The sequence below is a fragment of the Blennius ocellaris genome, assembly GCF_963422515.1.
Source record: "Blennius ocellaris genome assembly, chromosome: 4".
Lineage (NCBI taxonomy): Eukaryota > Metazoa > Chordata > Actinopteri > Blenniiformes > Blenniidae > Blennius > Blennius ocellaris.
In genome coordinates this window covers 8,929,190-8,946,036 of record NC_137653.1, presented here as the reverse complement: position 1 = coordinate 8,946,036, position 16,847 = coordinate 8,929,190, and the positions used below count along the sequence as shown (strand labels likewise).

Below are 16,847 nucleotides of genomic sequence, written 5' to 3'. Positions count from 1 at the left end.
ATCAGTAGCAAAATAAAGTTGGAAACAATATATCAGTGAAGGTGAAAGGCAAATTGCGTTCTCATTGGATTATAGTGTTAATACGTTAAAGCCTGGCCCAGGGTGCAATTGGATTATTAATGTAATTTATCAGCAACAAATTCCGTATTAAAAAAAATGTGTGATTTGATAAATTAAGTAATAGCTTCACCCTCAATCTATTTTTGGATGGAAGGAAGGAAGGCACAAGAGCAGATACTGCAGAGAAATCTTAATCTAGTTAATCGTCCGATGGGTTTATGTTGAACCTAAAAGGCATTTACAAGCCAAACAACAGAACGACTTGTGAATATAACTAAAAAGGTTCAAAGAGTTCAAATGATGCTCCTTTAATGGTTGGTCACAGTGCTACAATGAGCTTCCGCAACTTTTCTCCAGACATGACTGACATTAAAGATGGAACATATAACAAAGACATTCTTTCCCTTTTCTTAAGCCTTAAAGAAAGATAGAGAGGTGACTATCAGGTCTGGGTCAGACGCACCCCCCGAGCACAATGATGCACTGTGACGTAAACGTCCTTTAGTCTCTTAGTAACCAAGGACATATGTGGAATCAAGCATGTGACGGTTTTTCCCCTATAAGATCACACCAGGCATTTCACAAGTTAATGTGCCTCACCGTGGGGAGATCTCTTTGATGCTCCATCCTAAAATAAGACAGTGTTCTCATGTTTGGTTTTAAGACAGCAAGCACAGAAGCAGGATGTTATTACGATCGGCATGACTTCAGCCCCTCTGTGGTCAAATTGTCAAACCTGTCAGTGCTTGTATGGACCTGTTTTCTTGTCTCCATTCACTGAGCTTCAGCATCCTCCTTCAAAAATGAAAAAAAGTCAGGATTTTCATCAAACATACTGATGAGCTTCACTGCAAAAACTATTGGTCACTTTTCAAGGGTGTGATTGTACTGCAAGATACGCTCCCATGCATTTTCACCTTAATGATACAATGGAGATAACATAGTCATTATTTTATGGCGCTTGACAAACACATTGCAGAAAATGAAGGAAGAGCATGCATTTTTTCATCTCATTGGTTCCTTTTGTCATTGCAAAGAAAATGAAGAATGTAATAACTTGGGGAAGCTAGAAGGTTATTACTATACCATTAGAAGTAAACTTGAGGAAGGAGGAGGCCTGGTGTTCCTCACTTTTTCAATCTTATACAGATGAAGTGATTTTGGTATTGTAGTGAAAGCAGAGGAGATTGGATTCTGCATCTAACCACCATTGCACAGACAAGAAGGAAGAAAACAATGCCATAAACAAAGCTGATTTTAAAAGTCTTCATATTTGTTCCTCTCTCATATTTCCCTAGACTGTGATTACTTCAATAATCAATACAGCCGACACTGAATAGCAAGCCGTCTCACCCAACACAGACATTAACACAAAATTAGACTTTTCCGAGTCCTCCCATAGCAATTCAGTTCCCTTTTGTGCTCTGTTTCTTTGTTCTCGCATTATGTCATCGGCACATTTTAATGTTAATTGAAGATTTAATGTGGCCCCTACACCTTTAATTATCAGACATAAACACATGCCTGCACTTGAAAGATAAAGGCTCTCACATTCCCATCAACACGGCGTCTTCACAGACTGAGCCAGTGGTCAATGCCGACAGAATTTCCATCTACAATGTCTCTTTATCTCCTGTTTAGTTCACAGAGTGCAGATGCAGACAGAGAGAGGGAGAGAGAGAGAGAGAGAGAGAGAGAGAGAGAGAGAGAGAGAGAGAGAGAGAAAAAACCCCACAAGATTTATGATTTGTGAAACTGCAAGCTTCGAAAGAGTGGAGTAGAAGCTTAATTTCCTGTTTTTGGGGGCACCTCTGCTCATTAACTCTTCAGGACCACAGGGGTCAGCTTGTCAGAGGACATTGTTAAAACTATAGTTTTGTGGCACAACCCTTAATTATCCAAGTCCATTACTGAACTTTGATCTATTGTATTGTATGTGAATCAGTCTTAGACGAATGACAACAGCTGCCTGACAGTACTTGGTTTTTTTTATGCCCTGGGATTATCTCCTGCTGCTAAAATTGCAAAAACAAGTTAAATGTCAATTACTGCGTATATGTGTGTTTGTCGTCACTAAGTAAGATGTTTTAGCTGAAGTCGAAGTATTGTTGCATTACCCCAACCATTTAAACACATGCACACACAGCACAACCTCAGATTCACCAATTATTTTGCAGACACTGTCACTGCATTCAAGTAAACAAACTCTAATCTGTACAGTATGTGTCCCTGTTCCAGAGAACACAGAACCTCCTGAGTACACGAACAGCGTTTATTGCACTGTCACTAGCCGGCGCACCCACACTTCCTAACAGTCCTCTACATAGAAACGTATCACGTTAAGTTAGAGTGACATATAATTTTCGAAAACTGATAGCAAGTATCACCTTGCAAAACTGTTTTTTTTTTTTTTTTTTTTTAACCAAGACAGGAAGGGAGGGGGAAAAAAGAGCATCGCCCTGAGGGCAAAAAGATACCGAAGTAGCTGAAAGTCTTTATCTCTTGCACTGTCACAGGGTAAAGATGTATCCTACACCATAACTTTTCTTACTGTCTGTCTGGCAAACAAATGCACAGTGTTCGTGATGTTTTTATGGAGTTTGAACGTTGCTCCCATCAACTCCAAATCAATCACATGCCTGTTGTAACATGGTGATCAGAGATACGCGTTTCCTTTGAATGAACATTTTAAAATATGATAGAATAAATGCTTTCAAAGCAATAAACAAATTGCAGTATATGAATCAGATAATTGAGGAATCGAAAGGACATATGATTTACTGGTTTAAATGAGCAAGTTGTGCAGGATTACATACAACAAGGAATTTCCCTTGTTTTGTTTGCATCGATGTAATAGGTGCCATTGTAGTGTAAAGCATATCCATCAACGGTGGTGGAGGAGACGCAGAACATTTTGTAATCATAGACTGGTGTTTGCAACTTGGCTCCTTTTCTTTTTTTATTGCCCTTTATATAATCATTCACATGTCTAATGTCATCGTTGTTGAGGAGGGGAACGTGGATCCTGAAATAGTTGCAGTTGTGGTGATGCATTTTGTTTCCCTGCACTTGATAGGTTGACATGATTAATTTGTCAAACAGCAGCCATGCATAGTTGCAGTGCTCGTGGAGACTTTTCAGAGGCTCAAGGCCACAGAGATGCCTGCCTGCATTGTATTATTCTCATATTATTGTAACAAGAAAGAGCTTCATGTATATGCAACTGCCGTTGTGGTCATCACAGAGTTTCCATTCTCCATTTTCATGAATACAGAGCAAACGTTTGTGTTGTCATTGTGAATACATCTCGCATGAACTCTCAACCTTTCCCGTTATGAGTAGAAAAAAATGCTGAACATTTTTACATTGTACGATAGATATTACTGGAGTATCGTTGTCCCTGCCTTCAGTGATCTCTTACTTTGAATTAGTTTTTGACCCTCATTTCTCCTGACCAACAGTGGATGTCTTTGGTAGCATTAAAGGAGTCCATGATGAAGAGCAAAACACATGACAAAGTTTGTTGTAAGCTCTGATACACTCATTTTCATGAGGTCTTGCAGTATTTCATAGTAATGTCATTCATTTAAAATGATAATATGAATTGTCCCATTTTTATTGAGTTTAACAATATAATTGTTTTATTCATTGTGCACAACTGATCATTTTAGGATTTAAAAGGTCTAAAATGTTATGTGGAGCGTTGCACATCACAAATCCTGTTTAGGAAACACTTATTTGATGGATCATTAGAATGTATTCTTGATCCAGAGTCGAGGTGGTTATGGGCAAAATCCATCACAGGGCTGATGCAGACAGAGTGAAACAATCATGCACACACATTTTCAACTAAAGGCAACCTTAAGTCATGAGATTACCTCAAGTGCAAGTTGATTTGTGCTGTGGGAGGAAAAACAATCCATGCACACACAGGGAGAACATACAGACTTCACACAGAAAGGCCACAAGGGATCTTCTCACTGTGAAATCAGAGCAGTAACCATTACACCACCTCACGGCTCCTCTTCTTATTGTCTTGATTAGTGTAAAGCAGGGTTGTCAAACCTAATTTAGTTGAGGGGCCACATGCAGGCAAGTTTGGTCTCAATTTGGCTGAACAAGTACAATGATAGCATATTAAACTTTCAATCAGGACAAATACAAATGTTCCCTCTGTTTCCGTGCCAAAAGGTATGGCTCCACTCTGACAAATTTCTATGCATTATGCAATAATTTTACAAACCCAGAACAACCAAAGCCACGTGAAAACATACAACTTTGGTTGCATTTTAGGTGTCCGATTACACAACAATGGTGCCCAGAGCCACTGAAAACCAATGTTAAAAACTGCTGTCGAAGTGGAACCTTTCAATAACACTTTGTGTAAACAAGGGGAAACACAACTTTAATGAAACACTGCTATTCCCCCCATGTCCATCAGAAAGGGTTCTTGTTATCAATTGTTATTCTTGCACATGCACAAGAAAAACAAAAAATGGCAGCCTCCAGAGTGGCATGACTCCCAGTCCATAGTCTCCTGGGACTTGGTAGGTTTGTTGTTCACAGTCCCTTGTCATAGCAATCCAGCTGTGTAGTTCGCCCGTACGAATCTCTGTGCACACGCCATTCAAAATGTCTGCATGGTTTCATTACAAAAACAAACAACAGTACCCACTCGGGGCCCTACACTGATTCTGACAAAAAAAAATGCAAAATGATGCAGTTTCACTTACTTAAACATTAGGTCAAAGTAAGAAAGCATGTACAAATATTGAATTTTATCTGATATCCATATTTTGTCTTTTTTTTTTGCAACTAAAATTGCAACAAATATCGCTGGACTTTGTGCTTTGCTTTGCTCCCAAAGAGAGATCTGAAATTCCATCTGCTAACATGTGGCTTTGATGCTAATCCTACTTAGCTTCTCAGTTATGACTACTCCTCCCAATGGAACTGTGCAACTCACAAAGCTGCTTTTACTGGATTTAATTAATTTATACCTCCTTAATCATTTTACTGGACGGCCATCCTGCTCGTGAGCTGAATCCTTTGGAGGAACATGTTTTGCCCATAAGCTGTATGTTTGACACCCCTGGTGTGAAACTATTAACTTAATTTAAACCAAAGACATCCTAATAATATATTTTTGTTTCAATCAAGTAAATTATGTGAATAGTGAGTTGACATACTTTTAAACAGGAATAAAAAAATTTGAATTTTGAACAGTTCTTATGCATGTGCTTTGACTAGTGTTATTTTTCTGGCACTACTCATCAATACTTAACAAGCAGTGAGCAACAGTTAGTTGAATTCATTAAGGAGGGATGGATTATTGATGAAAACAGATAATAAATAAGCTGGATCTCAGTCACTGGCATATCAACACAACATAGCCTGGGAAGATTAGAAACAACACTTTGTTGACGGCTTTGCTGAACTTGAACCGAAGCTTTCTGCCAAGTCCAAAAAAGTATCACATTGATTGAGTGTTGAAGCCCCTTCACAGTTTCCAGCCACCAGCAGAGGTGTGTTGGCAGAAACACTGAGAGGAAATGACCATTGCCAGTTTGTTTCTCAGTCTCTAACTAAAAGGTTTCGCCACAAAAAGGGCAACTCTGTGAGTGATGTTGACAAAGATTTTCTTGTTTTACAATAGCTCCAAATATCCATGACTTCCAGGGTTCCCCTGTGTCTCATTTCAACTGTGTGATGTATATGTGAGCAGAAGAGTGAGGTCAGGTCTTTTGTTTTACTTTATTTACTCTTCTCCTCTCAGTAGGTGTTTGTTCGGATGGAACATCTGATTGTGATTTCATGCATTTGTTTGGTCAAATAGGTTGAGAAAGAGTTTTGTTAGATTGTTGTTTGCTTTCATTTTTTTCCATTCTATTTTTTTTCCTTCTCATGAAAATGATTTTGAAGCCGGCTGCATGAGCAAACAAAAATCTATGCATTTAGAAACACGATTTGAATCTCGTTGGTGTATCATGTGTGCATTTCCACTTGTTGAAGCTGTTTAATCTCGATAGTGCCGAACGTTATTTTTCTTATCCGTTGGCTTGATATTGTGATGGAAATGAGCTCCTGTCGCTGTGCAGGGAGATTTCTCTCTTCACTTGCTTGATTCTGGTCATGTACAATAACTTAAATCTGCTCTGTGAACATTTTGTACCTAGTAGTTAATGATTAAGGAAAAACACTGCTACTAACTAATTCTACCTTGTTGATGAGATTACAGACAGGTAGGTTTATACAACACTCATACCGGTGAATACCCAAGTCTGATTCAGAATATGTCTGGGCATATTCTCATTTGTACATGCTGCTTCTTTGACTTTGAATCTCACTTTTATCTTCTATAACTGCCCATCTTGTTCAGGGAAGCTGGAGCCAATCTCAGCTCACTATGGGCGAGGGCGGGATACACCCTGGACAGGTCCATCACAGGACTAACACAGAGAAAACACACAGCCACGTACACTCAAATTCACAGTCACAGCTGCCAGTTCAAGGCAATAGCGCTAACTACTGCAGTTCAAATCTGGTCTTAATTTATCTGAAGGTGCCACTGTGTTTTGGAAAAGATCCCATGGTGGTCATTCCCACTCTCACCTCGTAGCCAGTTCATCTCTTGATCAAATCCACACTTGAGGTGTTTACTGTGTGGCGTTTGCATGTTTTCCCTGTGTGAATTTTGTCCGGGTATTCTGGATTTCTCCCACAGTTAAAAACAATGTGTTTATTGGTGACTGTAAATTGTCCTTATGTGTGAATGTGAGCCTAGAATGTATTTCTCTGTGTTCACATTGTGACGGGTTTCAGCCCTCTCCAGATTGTACTCTCCTTTCACCGACCCCATCACCCCGAATTAGATAAAACTTTAATAGATGATGGTTGATGGATTATACTTTTCCCTTATCGGACAGGATTATTTTCTGCACTTTAAGAGTTAAATAAGTGGTGGTGTAGATGGTAAGACTATTTCCAGTTTGAGTTTGGCTTGGAGGGCTTTCAGTGGGAAGTTTGCATGCATGTATACTCCACAGATTGAATGTGTGGTGCCTGTGTTTACAGAGTGATGCGTCTCTCGGGTGCGCAATACCTTTGCCTTAACCAGCTCGCAGCACCTTGAGCACTGTGCAATCTTTTGGTTGTATAAACTGCTCTAGAATGTGGACAAATTGATATATTTTGAAAGGGAGCTGTTGAGAGGTCTGGTATATGTAACTGGGGTAAATTATTTTCTTTTCCCATGTCCACCGGGATAGACTCAAGCAGACGGAGGCCAGGAACACACTGCTGAGTGCATCTGTATCCTCATTTCCCCCCTTTTGGAAAAAGTGACATTTTAAACCAAACAGTTTCCTCCAGCATAGAAGTTGAACCATTTGGTCTCATGCTGAATGACTGATGCACACCTACACAAAGAGTGTGTGTGTGTGTGTGTGTGTGTGTGTGTGTGTGTGTGCGCGCGCGCAGTAATATACACACACACATGTATTTTTGCCTTGTCTCCCCTGAAGTTATGTCAGTATAATTCAGTGCCTGAGAGACAGTCCCTTCTGTAGGATTCTCGACAGCTGGTGTGTGCTGCACAGATGCAGAGCATGCCAATAATCTGTTGAAATCCTTTTATTCTTCTTCGGTATCTGAAGGCAGATTTAGAACAGCGCCACTTCGTCCACATGAATGAACCTGTCGCAAAGAATAACTCCTCTTTTTTTTTTTTTTTCCCATGGAGAGAGTTTGAGGTGGGTAAGGGAGGGGGGAGTTGAATCTCACATTGTTTTATCTGTTTTGAATAACGGCAATTGAAATGTAAAATGTGTAACATCTGATGATTTCTGGTTTTCATTCTGGCACAGCGGGTACAGCGATATAATGTGAAGACAAAATTAGAAGTGGAAGAAGAGACGAGATATCTAGCTGTAGTGGAGCTCTCTGTGCATTTATGTTCTTGCTGCTCCGGCAAAAGGCAGTCAATTAAAGCCCTGCATTGATGTGAGGATTATGCTATTAGTTGAGAGCAGCATTCTCATTAGCTGCTGTGCCACTGTCAGACAAAACTGTGTGTGAGATAGAGGGGAGGGGGAGTTTCGAGAAATATTCTGCTGTAGTGCGATGATCATCAATTTGCTTTGCTGTCTTTGTTCTTTTTCTTCTGCTTGGTCCGTGGCCCATCGGTGCATCAGCTGTGGACACATCCCTCATCTCTCAATTGATTCATGACAAACATTGTGCCTCTGAGTACATCCTTATTTCCCATTGTAGTTACTGATGCCTGAAGTTTTGGTTGATCCCTGGCATTATCAAAATCAATTGTGAAGATGAGGTACCTCTGACTGTTGTGCAGGTGTTTTTAATTTAAGCAAAAGCACCCCCATCGACAGGTCAGTCTTAAAGCTTTAATAACTCTCATCCATTCCTCCATCCATCCATCCATCTTCTATACCCACTTTATGCAGAGTGTAGTCACAAGGGGCTGGATCCCATCCCAGCTGACATTTAGTGAAAGGCATTATAAATCCTGCACAGGTCCTTAGTGAAAAAAATTAAAAAGGAAAATACTGATAATGAAAATAAAGCATACACTTTGTAGAAACTCCTAATAATTCGAAACAGCTGCTCTTTCTATTAATCTTTTCACCCTCTTTGGCCAGGTTTGCCGGTGCTGCAATGTAGTCTAATGGCATGAAGGGGCAGGATGGACCCTGGAAAAGCTTTCCAGGCCATCACAGAAAGTCACTTTAGAAAGGCCATTTAGAGTTTCAAATGATCCTAACAAGCTTGTCTTTGTGTTGTGGCAGGGAATAAAAATACTTGCAGAAAAAAAATAACCCACAATGTGCATGCAAACGGCACACATAAAGGATCTATCAGCCAACAAGGTCAAATGTCATTTGTAACCAAGGCCACTCAATCCCTTTAAAAATCTGTGAAATTATATATTTCTCTATTTTTTTGTTGTTTCAAATTTTCCAACAAATTGTGAATGCCATTTTCTGAGCGAGTGACAGTTTAATGTCATAACATACTTATGAAGAGTCGCAAAAGCAGTATACAAATAGTGTGTTTATCGAATAGCAATCCTTTTCTGACCTCAGTCAAGAAAATAAGATGCGCTTTTATATACCAAAACTCTTACATTAAAATTGTTCAAGTTTATATTGACAGAAGGTCAAAAATGTATTCATTTAGGAGGAGTTTTCCTTTTCATCTCAAATTTCTTAAAGTTAATAGCAAAGCAGTTTCAAATTACGTTCTGGATCTAAAATAAAAAAATAAAAAAACATATTAACCTGCCAATGCTATCCATCCATCTTGAATGCAGCTTTATCCAACTTATCCCTGTGGGGACCCTGTGGAGTCCCAGGGCAAACAGAGAAACACTCGTTTGGGCAATTAAGTGACCTTTGAAACTCCAACATGTTTTTTGGGACTATGAAAAAAAAAAAAACCAGCCTACTTCGATAAGGTCAGTATGGGCACAGGGAGAACATTCTAACTCCACACAGTCTCACAAGCCTGAACTAAAACAGGGGATTTGTTTGTCGTGAACTGAGAGTGCTCACCACTACATCTCTGCTTATTATTAATGATTTATCAAAAGTTTCACCCTTGAAAATGTTCACAACAAGGTAAAGTTTCATTGCTGCATCGCTGATGTCTGGGCTACAAGAACCTTTTAGCACTTTTCAAAGCTATCCTGGGGGATAAAGTCCCCTTGCAAGAGGTTTTCATCAGGTCTTAAGACTGCATGCTGGACACCCCCGCTGACAAAATCCCTTTTTAGATGCAAAATAACATTTACAATAGCATTTTGCATTTTCATGGAACAACAATGTCAACACTGTAGTTTCTGACTACATTGCTCATGACATGAATGTGCAAATGATATACCTATTATTCACGGACACAGTATAATGTTTGAAATGGCATTTAACTTCAATTGATCAATGGATGCCTACTGATGTCTGTCAAGAAGAAACCTTAGATTTATATGAATATTGATTAATATACACTGCCTTATCTCTCAGTAAATAATATAGATTTTGATTGCTTTAAGTGAATCTAAACTGAATTTACAGCTAAATCTCAGTTATTTTTTTTCATTTTCCTATTCTATTAGCGTCTGCACGTCAGTACAAATGTACAAATGCTCACTTAAGATTGCCAATTTAGTTTTAACATGATACTGTACTGCATCATTAATTCTTAAAAGTGAGTTTATTTAATTGCACTTAACTGTGTGCCATATTTGTGTAATTACACGACTCTAAACTCAGTCAGTGGAAGACTTTTAACTGCAAGGATTTATGTTTATTTTTCTGCCACTGGGTAATTGTCAGTAGCAGCATGTTGGTACTTTTTTCTGTAGGGTGCCACTCAAATGTGTTAACTGGATGGTGACAGCTGTGTATGCTGATTTATTCATAAACTGTGTGGTGTAATTAACCAGGATATCCAGACCAGCATTTTAAGTAACCAGATCTCTCATTTAACACCCAGATTATTTTATCTTTTTCTCTTACTAGTTCCTTTCTTCTGACTATCATCTACGCGCACGCGCACGCACACACTCTCACACGAACGGAACGCCAGTTGCCTTGGGCTCCCTTCTGTACTGTACATAGTGTTTTATGGGTACAATGGAAACTCCACCAGACATTATCATATGATTAAGAGTGGGAATTAAGATTCAAGGAGAAGTCAGGCTAATACGAATTGGGTTTTGATTGTACTAATTATATAATCGTCTCCACTCCCACGTTTACATTCAGGCCCATTAAGAAAAAATGTCTTGAGAGTGCATTGTGGTGTTATTCTTCCTGTATTATCGAGATCGAAAGAACACGGGAGTAAAAGTTACAGCACCGCACTTACAGGTTTGTCAAAAGCATTTATTCGTCATTATCATTTAGAGAGGTGTGCCACTTGCACTCAGACTATTAAACAGCTGTATACAGTCATGTCATTATCAGATAGTGAGGACCAAGAGACAAAAAAATGAAATCTTCGGTACCCTTTTTATGTTACTCACTGGTGCCAGGAAGCATTATTGAGGTAATGGGTGCAATTTGAAGAAGCATTAGATTAAAACCCTTCAGTACTCAGCCACAATGCCAAACTGAGTACCTGCTCCCCCGATGGGAAATCGCATACGTTGGCGTCTTCTCTCACTCAAACTGATCGCAGACGACAAGAAGCACTGCAAGAGTCTCTATAGAGTCTCACACCTTGTCTATGGCAGCCTGTTATAGAGAAAAGTCGGCACGTCATCAACATTTTCGCAGCAGCTGCATGTCCACACGAGTGCATCGAGCTGAAGTACTGCTGTGTGTTCACTGGCCTTCTGGCAAGAACCTGCAGACCAACACATAATCCCTCATACTTACACACTAGTCTGAAGATAATAGGCTTTAATGTAAAAATATGCTTTGCTTTGCAGTAATGTGTATAAAGTGCAAGAGAGATTTTAGCCATCATGAAGCCTTTATAGACTTTTTACTGGGTAGAATAGAATCAGATCTCTGTTGTTTGATGACTGAATTGTGGGAGAAATGCTTGAAACAAGGAGAAATATTTGAATGGGCTGTAAAATTTCAGTGTTAATCTGTGGCATTTCTATGACAAATTATTACTAGTTTCATTGTGATACAGCCAATACCTTTTTTTTTTAATTAAGAACTGAACACAAATGTATTGCAACACACATATGCATTTTGTTTCTCTAGATAACTACACAATGGCTTCACACTCAGCAGTGAGTATTCGTATACTGGATGTGAACGACAATCCTCCTGAACTCGCAACGCCGTATGAAGCCTCCATTTGTGAAGACGCCAAACCAGGCCAGGTAAGTTCTTTAGTTATACTACATTGAATTCAATGTGTTTGTGCATGCAAAGAATATAATTTTCCTATTTGCAAAGTCAAAATGAAAAGGACTAGTACATAATCAAGATTGCTGCTTGCAGAGCAAGAGGTTAAAGATTTAAATATGATCACGTTTGTGTAGAGAGATGCTCAATTCCATTTGAGATAATTATAAAAACAACTTGAGATTTGAAACGTGGAAAATACTAAAGTACTGATGGATGATCAGATCAATGAGAGAAATGCATGAACGCTCGTTGAAGCGTTTTGCTTCTTGGTGCTGCGTGTGACACAGCAAAGGCAACTTTGATTTTTTTAATGTAAATAATTTCACTATAAAAACAGGTCAATCACACTGCCTTCATTTGTTTCACATGAGATCTCAGATAAACCAGAAAAAAAACCCTCTTTTTTTGGATTCTGGCACTTTGCACATCGTTGCTCCTATTTAGTATGTGTGTCCTTACGGACTCTGTTGGCAGCAGAGAAATTACATCTCAAGAAAAATCAAAATACTAGTTTATGTTATTACAAAAGAAAATACGATTTGGTATTATTATACTGAGAAACAATTCGCATTGGTCTCTTCAAGAAAACGTCTTTGTCATAAAAACAGCACTCCACCTACACTCGGGGCAACAAGTTTATTTGTGTAAATATCTCTGAGCTAATTATTGGTGGGAAGGTAACTGAGGTGTCTTCAAGCATGAGTAATTATTTCTGTAATTTTATTCCCAGTAGTGTTGTATCATAGGTAGATACACATTCATTTAATTCAAAGAGCCCACCTTTGGAAAAAAAAAAAAAAAAAACAACAACCAAGGTTATTGCATTGCTTCATTTTGTTGAATTGCCACATTGAAGTAACATCAAAATACAAAGTATCCAGTTTTAAATATGTACCTGTTTTGAAAATATGCAAATGGTTATGAATAATATTCAACACAAACATAGAAATTGTTTCTGGCCAGATTTTAAATTAGTAGCGTTTGCTGTTTCACACATATCTTGTATGGTGATTATTTACAGTGGATGATGTTGGAAGTGCATCCTTTTTTTTTTCCTTCTTTTTTTTCTTCTATCTGCATTGTTCTTGATTTAGACATTGACATCATGTTCTCTGGGTGATACGAGTGTGACAACGGTTCATGCAAGGACACCAGCCAATATATGATTGCACATCACAAGAGCACGTCGCATTTACAAGAGCTCAAAGTACATGGGAAGAAAATGTGGTATTGAAAGCTAAACTTAAAACGCTTCAATTATGTGAAACAATCAAAACAGAGTACCTGACTCAGCATCACCAACACACAGTAACATAACACGTGTCGTATATCATCCTGCATGAACAAAATAACTTTTTTATATATTTGACAAGGAGTTCATACGAACTTGACTATCATGAATTAACAGAGGAAGATGGCACTACTTCTTTTAAATTTAACCAATCGCATGTATTTCTAGTGTCAGCTTTCCATTTGTTATCTTGCGTTGGACCATATTAAGCTTTGTGTTTTAATTAATACAAATAGAAATATGGTCATATTTGAATACCTGACGGTATTTATACATTTTAAATCAGTAGGATTATTAATAATTTGTTCCTTTTTTTAAATTAATTGTGTGAATCATTGACAAATTATCATTGCATTCATTTGTCTCGTATTTAGCTCCCTACAATTCAATAAGAAAGTAGCTCTCTTCTTTAAAGTTGCCATAAAATAAGTGACCTCATTACAAATGCAGAATGATATTAGAACACATTTTAAGGATGTTTCTTTGTGTATATTTTATTTAGTAGGAAGCACCTAAATAAAATGTTGGTCTATCATTCATTATCTAAAACGCAAACAGGTGGACCCTTGGGGAACAGAAAAAGTAACAAAAGAACAAACTGTAGACACAATTAAATCCAAGAATGATTTTTATGTGCACTATTAACCGGTACTAATCAAACAGTTGCAGCCTGTGTGAAAAATCGAGACAAAAGGCTCTGCTGTTGTTATTTCCAATCCAATGGGAAGCCAAGTCTTTCCACTGATCACTATTAAAAATGGACAAAGTCATTAGGGTATTTTATTCACCTTACAGAGCCAACAGGCCCTGGGCTGAGTTAGACCCAATTATCATGTGCAGAGCAAAGGAATAATTAAAACAGCAAGGCTTTAAAGTGGGGCCTCCATGCTGGAAGCTGCATTTACATGTGTAATGAGGCTCAGGCCTCTCCTCCCCTTGATCCACAGACACTTAACCACTTATAGCCCCCATGTGCCTCTGCAATGCTGCCAGTCTGCGTGTTTCTCGAGCGATGTCTGGTCTGATCTCCCTCACTCCCACCTCACTCCCGCTCCCATCTGCGAGAGCCCACATTAACCTTCAGCTCCTAATCACACAGAGATGATTAGTCTTCCAGCAAAAAAGATCATTGCTAGCTCCCAGCTTTGTAAAAGAAAAAAGGTTTTTAATGTTCTCATTAGAGAGAAAGGCAGTAAAGTATTTCACACTGTAATTACAAACCAAAAGTACATCACGATAATATGACGTTTTATCACTGTTGTTATCACTATATCGCTATGGAAAGTATAATCATCTTTAACTTGGACTGTCTATCTATAAGTAGAAAACAGATTACATGAGAATCTTACAGTATTTCTTTATTTTTATTCATTAAAAAAAAAACTATGGTGTCCTTTCTTGTCATGACTTTGTGTATATGTTGTTGTGGGTAAGGCTTTCTGAGGTGGATGTCGAGATTGAATAAAAAAATGTTTTTACCTCAGGTCAAAGGTTATCTGACAGCCTCAAGGTGAACCGCGGGAAGCAAGGGCAGGAGCAATTGTCTCCTTGTTTTTGTTTTTTTCATATTTTCTGGAGTCTCAAGGTTTGTTTTGTGTTGAAAGCTCAATTTTGCGGAATTTTTTCAAATTCAAAAGGAATTTCAAAATTACAAAGGAAAACAACTGTAATGCTACAAAGTCTGGAAGTTTTAGCTCTCTTGAAAGTTTTTTTTTTTTTTTTTTTTTTTTTTTTAACTGTTAGATTGAAACAAATTGGGCATGTGTTGATATGGAAGCAAACACCATAACCTTTTTTTTGTCTTCACACAATTCATGCCATTCTCTTGAATTGAAACACGATTGTGCACTATGGGTCAGGGGATATGGAACAGAATAATTGATGTCATAAACCCTTTCGGATTTTCATTCAGGACTAAATTTATTCAGGTTTTTCTCACTCCACAGTCTCAGCAATACAGTGTTTGTGCCTGATTCACTAAGATCCTGCATGAAGCGTTCTTAATTGCACTCTGACAAAAAAAGATTGCATGTATGCACTTTACGGATAATTTAAGAACATCACCTGCAAACACAAGTATATTAACACAGGGTTTCATATGGTTTGGACGATGTGTTGTATTGCTTCTGTGTTTGTTTGCGCTCACCATCAAGTGATTGAATGGCATGTGTGAGCCTCCACGAGCATACAAATATGGAGTTTGATGTTTTGGTCTTTGCTTGTGCCTTGGACTTACCCTTTCGGATCACCCCCTCAGGATACCTTTTGCCCCAGACTTCACTTTAAATAAACTCTTTAACTTTATCTCTCATGTATGAGTGTGGTTTGGGGTTTGATACGTGACGCACACAATCATATGTGGACTATAGAGTTTTCAGATGGCAAAAAAAATAAAATGCAATTAAGTTTTCAAATCAAGTAAATCACCATGCTCATTTTTAAAAGACTTGATGAGACTTGATGAGCATAAATTCGATATTGCTATTTTATACGCCAAACTGGTAAATCAGCTTTCACCTATATGTGCAAGCAATATTATGTTTATACATCCCCAACCTATAATAAATCACATCCAACGTACTTTTTTTCAGGAAGAAAAGCTGTATGCTCATATGAGGTTGTAAGAGCATAATCATAAACCTTCTGATGCAGGATTCATGTAGTCAAAAGCTTTCTTAAGGTTGTACATAAACTTACTATTATCACACTTTAAATTTTCATTAATTTATGCAACAGAAACTTTATACAAGTCAATTAATTATGCACAGTGATTTAAGTAGACCACATTAAACTGGTCGGTGCAGTCATATAATTTATTTACAGCCTTAATGTGAAATTAAGTGTACATTTAAAAAGAAATTTAGAGCAAACGTCAACGCAAACGGAAGAAAACTGAACTGTCTTCAAACATACATTGAAAAGATACATAAAATAGGACTTATGATAACCAATAATGACACCCTGTCTCATCTGACAAAAGGTCTTTTGAAATAAAGAAGCGGCAAATTATGTTATATGATGGCCATCAAGAGCACAAGTGAACTTATTTGGATGTATATCTGGAACTGCCAGTTGTTTTCACATACTAAATAATGCATTAGTGTTTGTTATTGTCACTGGGACAAAATAGGAAATAAAGTAAAACCATTTGGAGACATTGGATGGTCTACATATAGAAGTTGTGGCATACACATTGTATTAGGCCATACTAAGTGAGAGGCAGTAATTTGCTCATGCTCCATTAATACAGCTTGATATCTTAGAGAATCAACCTTGTTGTGTACGCCAATTAGTTTTGGCTTATTGCATAATGTCTGCAGTTGCTTTCTCAAACCGAGAAGTCACAGAAGGGAATACTGTTCTTGGTCAAGGAGGAGAGAACTGTTACTGACGGACAGAATTCAACCAATTTCCAGGCCTCTGACTGGAGAGCAGCAAAATAATACAACGTGAACTCAGGAAATTCATTGACAGTTATCTATACAACAGATTTCCCCAGTTGGAGGCCTTTCTGTGAAGCTCTCAGACCCTGTTATATTAATACATACAAATCAAATGTGAATGGTTTTGGTGAAGCAGAAGGGTTGTTGCTTGTTATGTTAAAGCAGTTT

The 16,847-nt window shown here is 38.1% G+C and overlaps 1 protein-coding gene across 1 annotated transcript in view; it reads left to right on the top strand.

Moving 5' to 3' along the window:
• The window catches only part of cdh22 (cadherin 22), a gene marked incomplete at both ends in the record, with an annotated part of 79,054 nt that overhangs the window by 39,425 nt on the left and 22,782 nt on the right, over window positions 1-16,847 (top strand). The window contains one exon of the mRNA XM_080494929.1: window positions 11,796-11,917. Coding sequence (XP_080351055.1) covers window positions 11,796-11,917 — 122 coding nt within the window. The remainder of the gene's footprint in view (window positions 1-11,795; window positions 11,918-16,847) is intronic.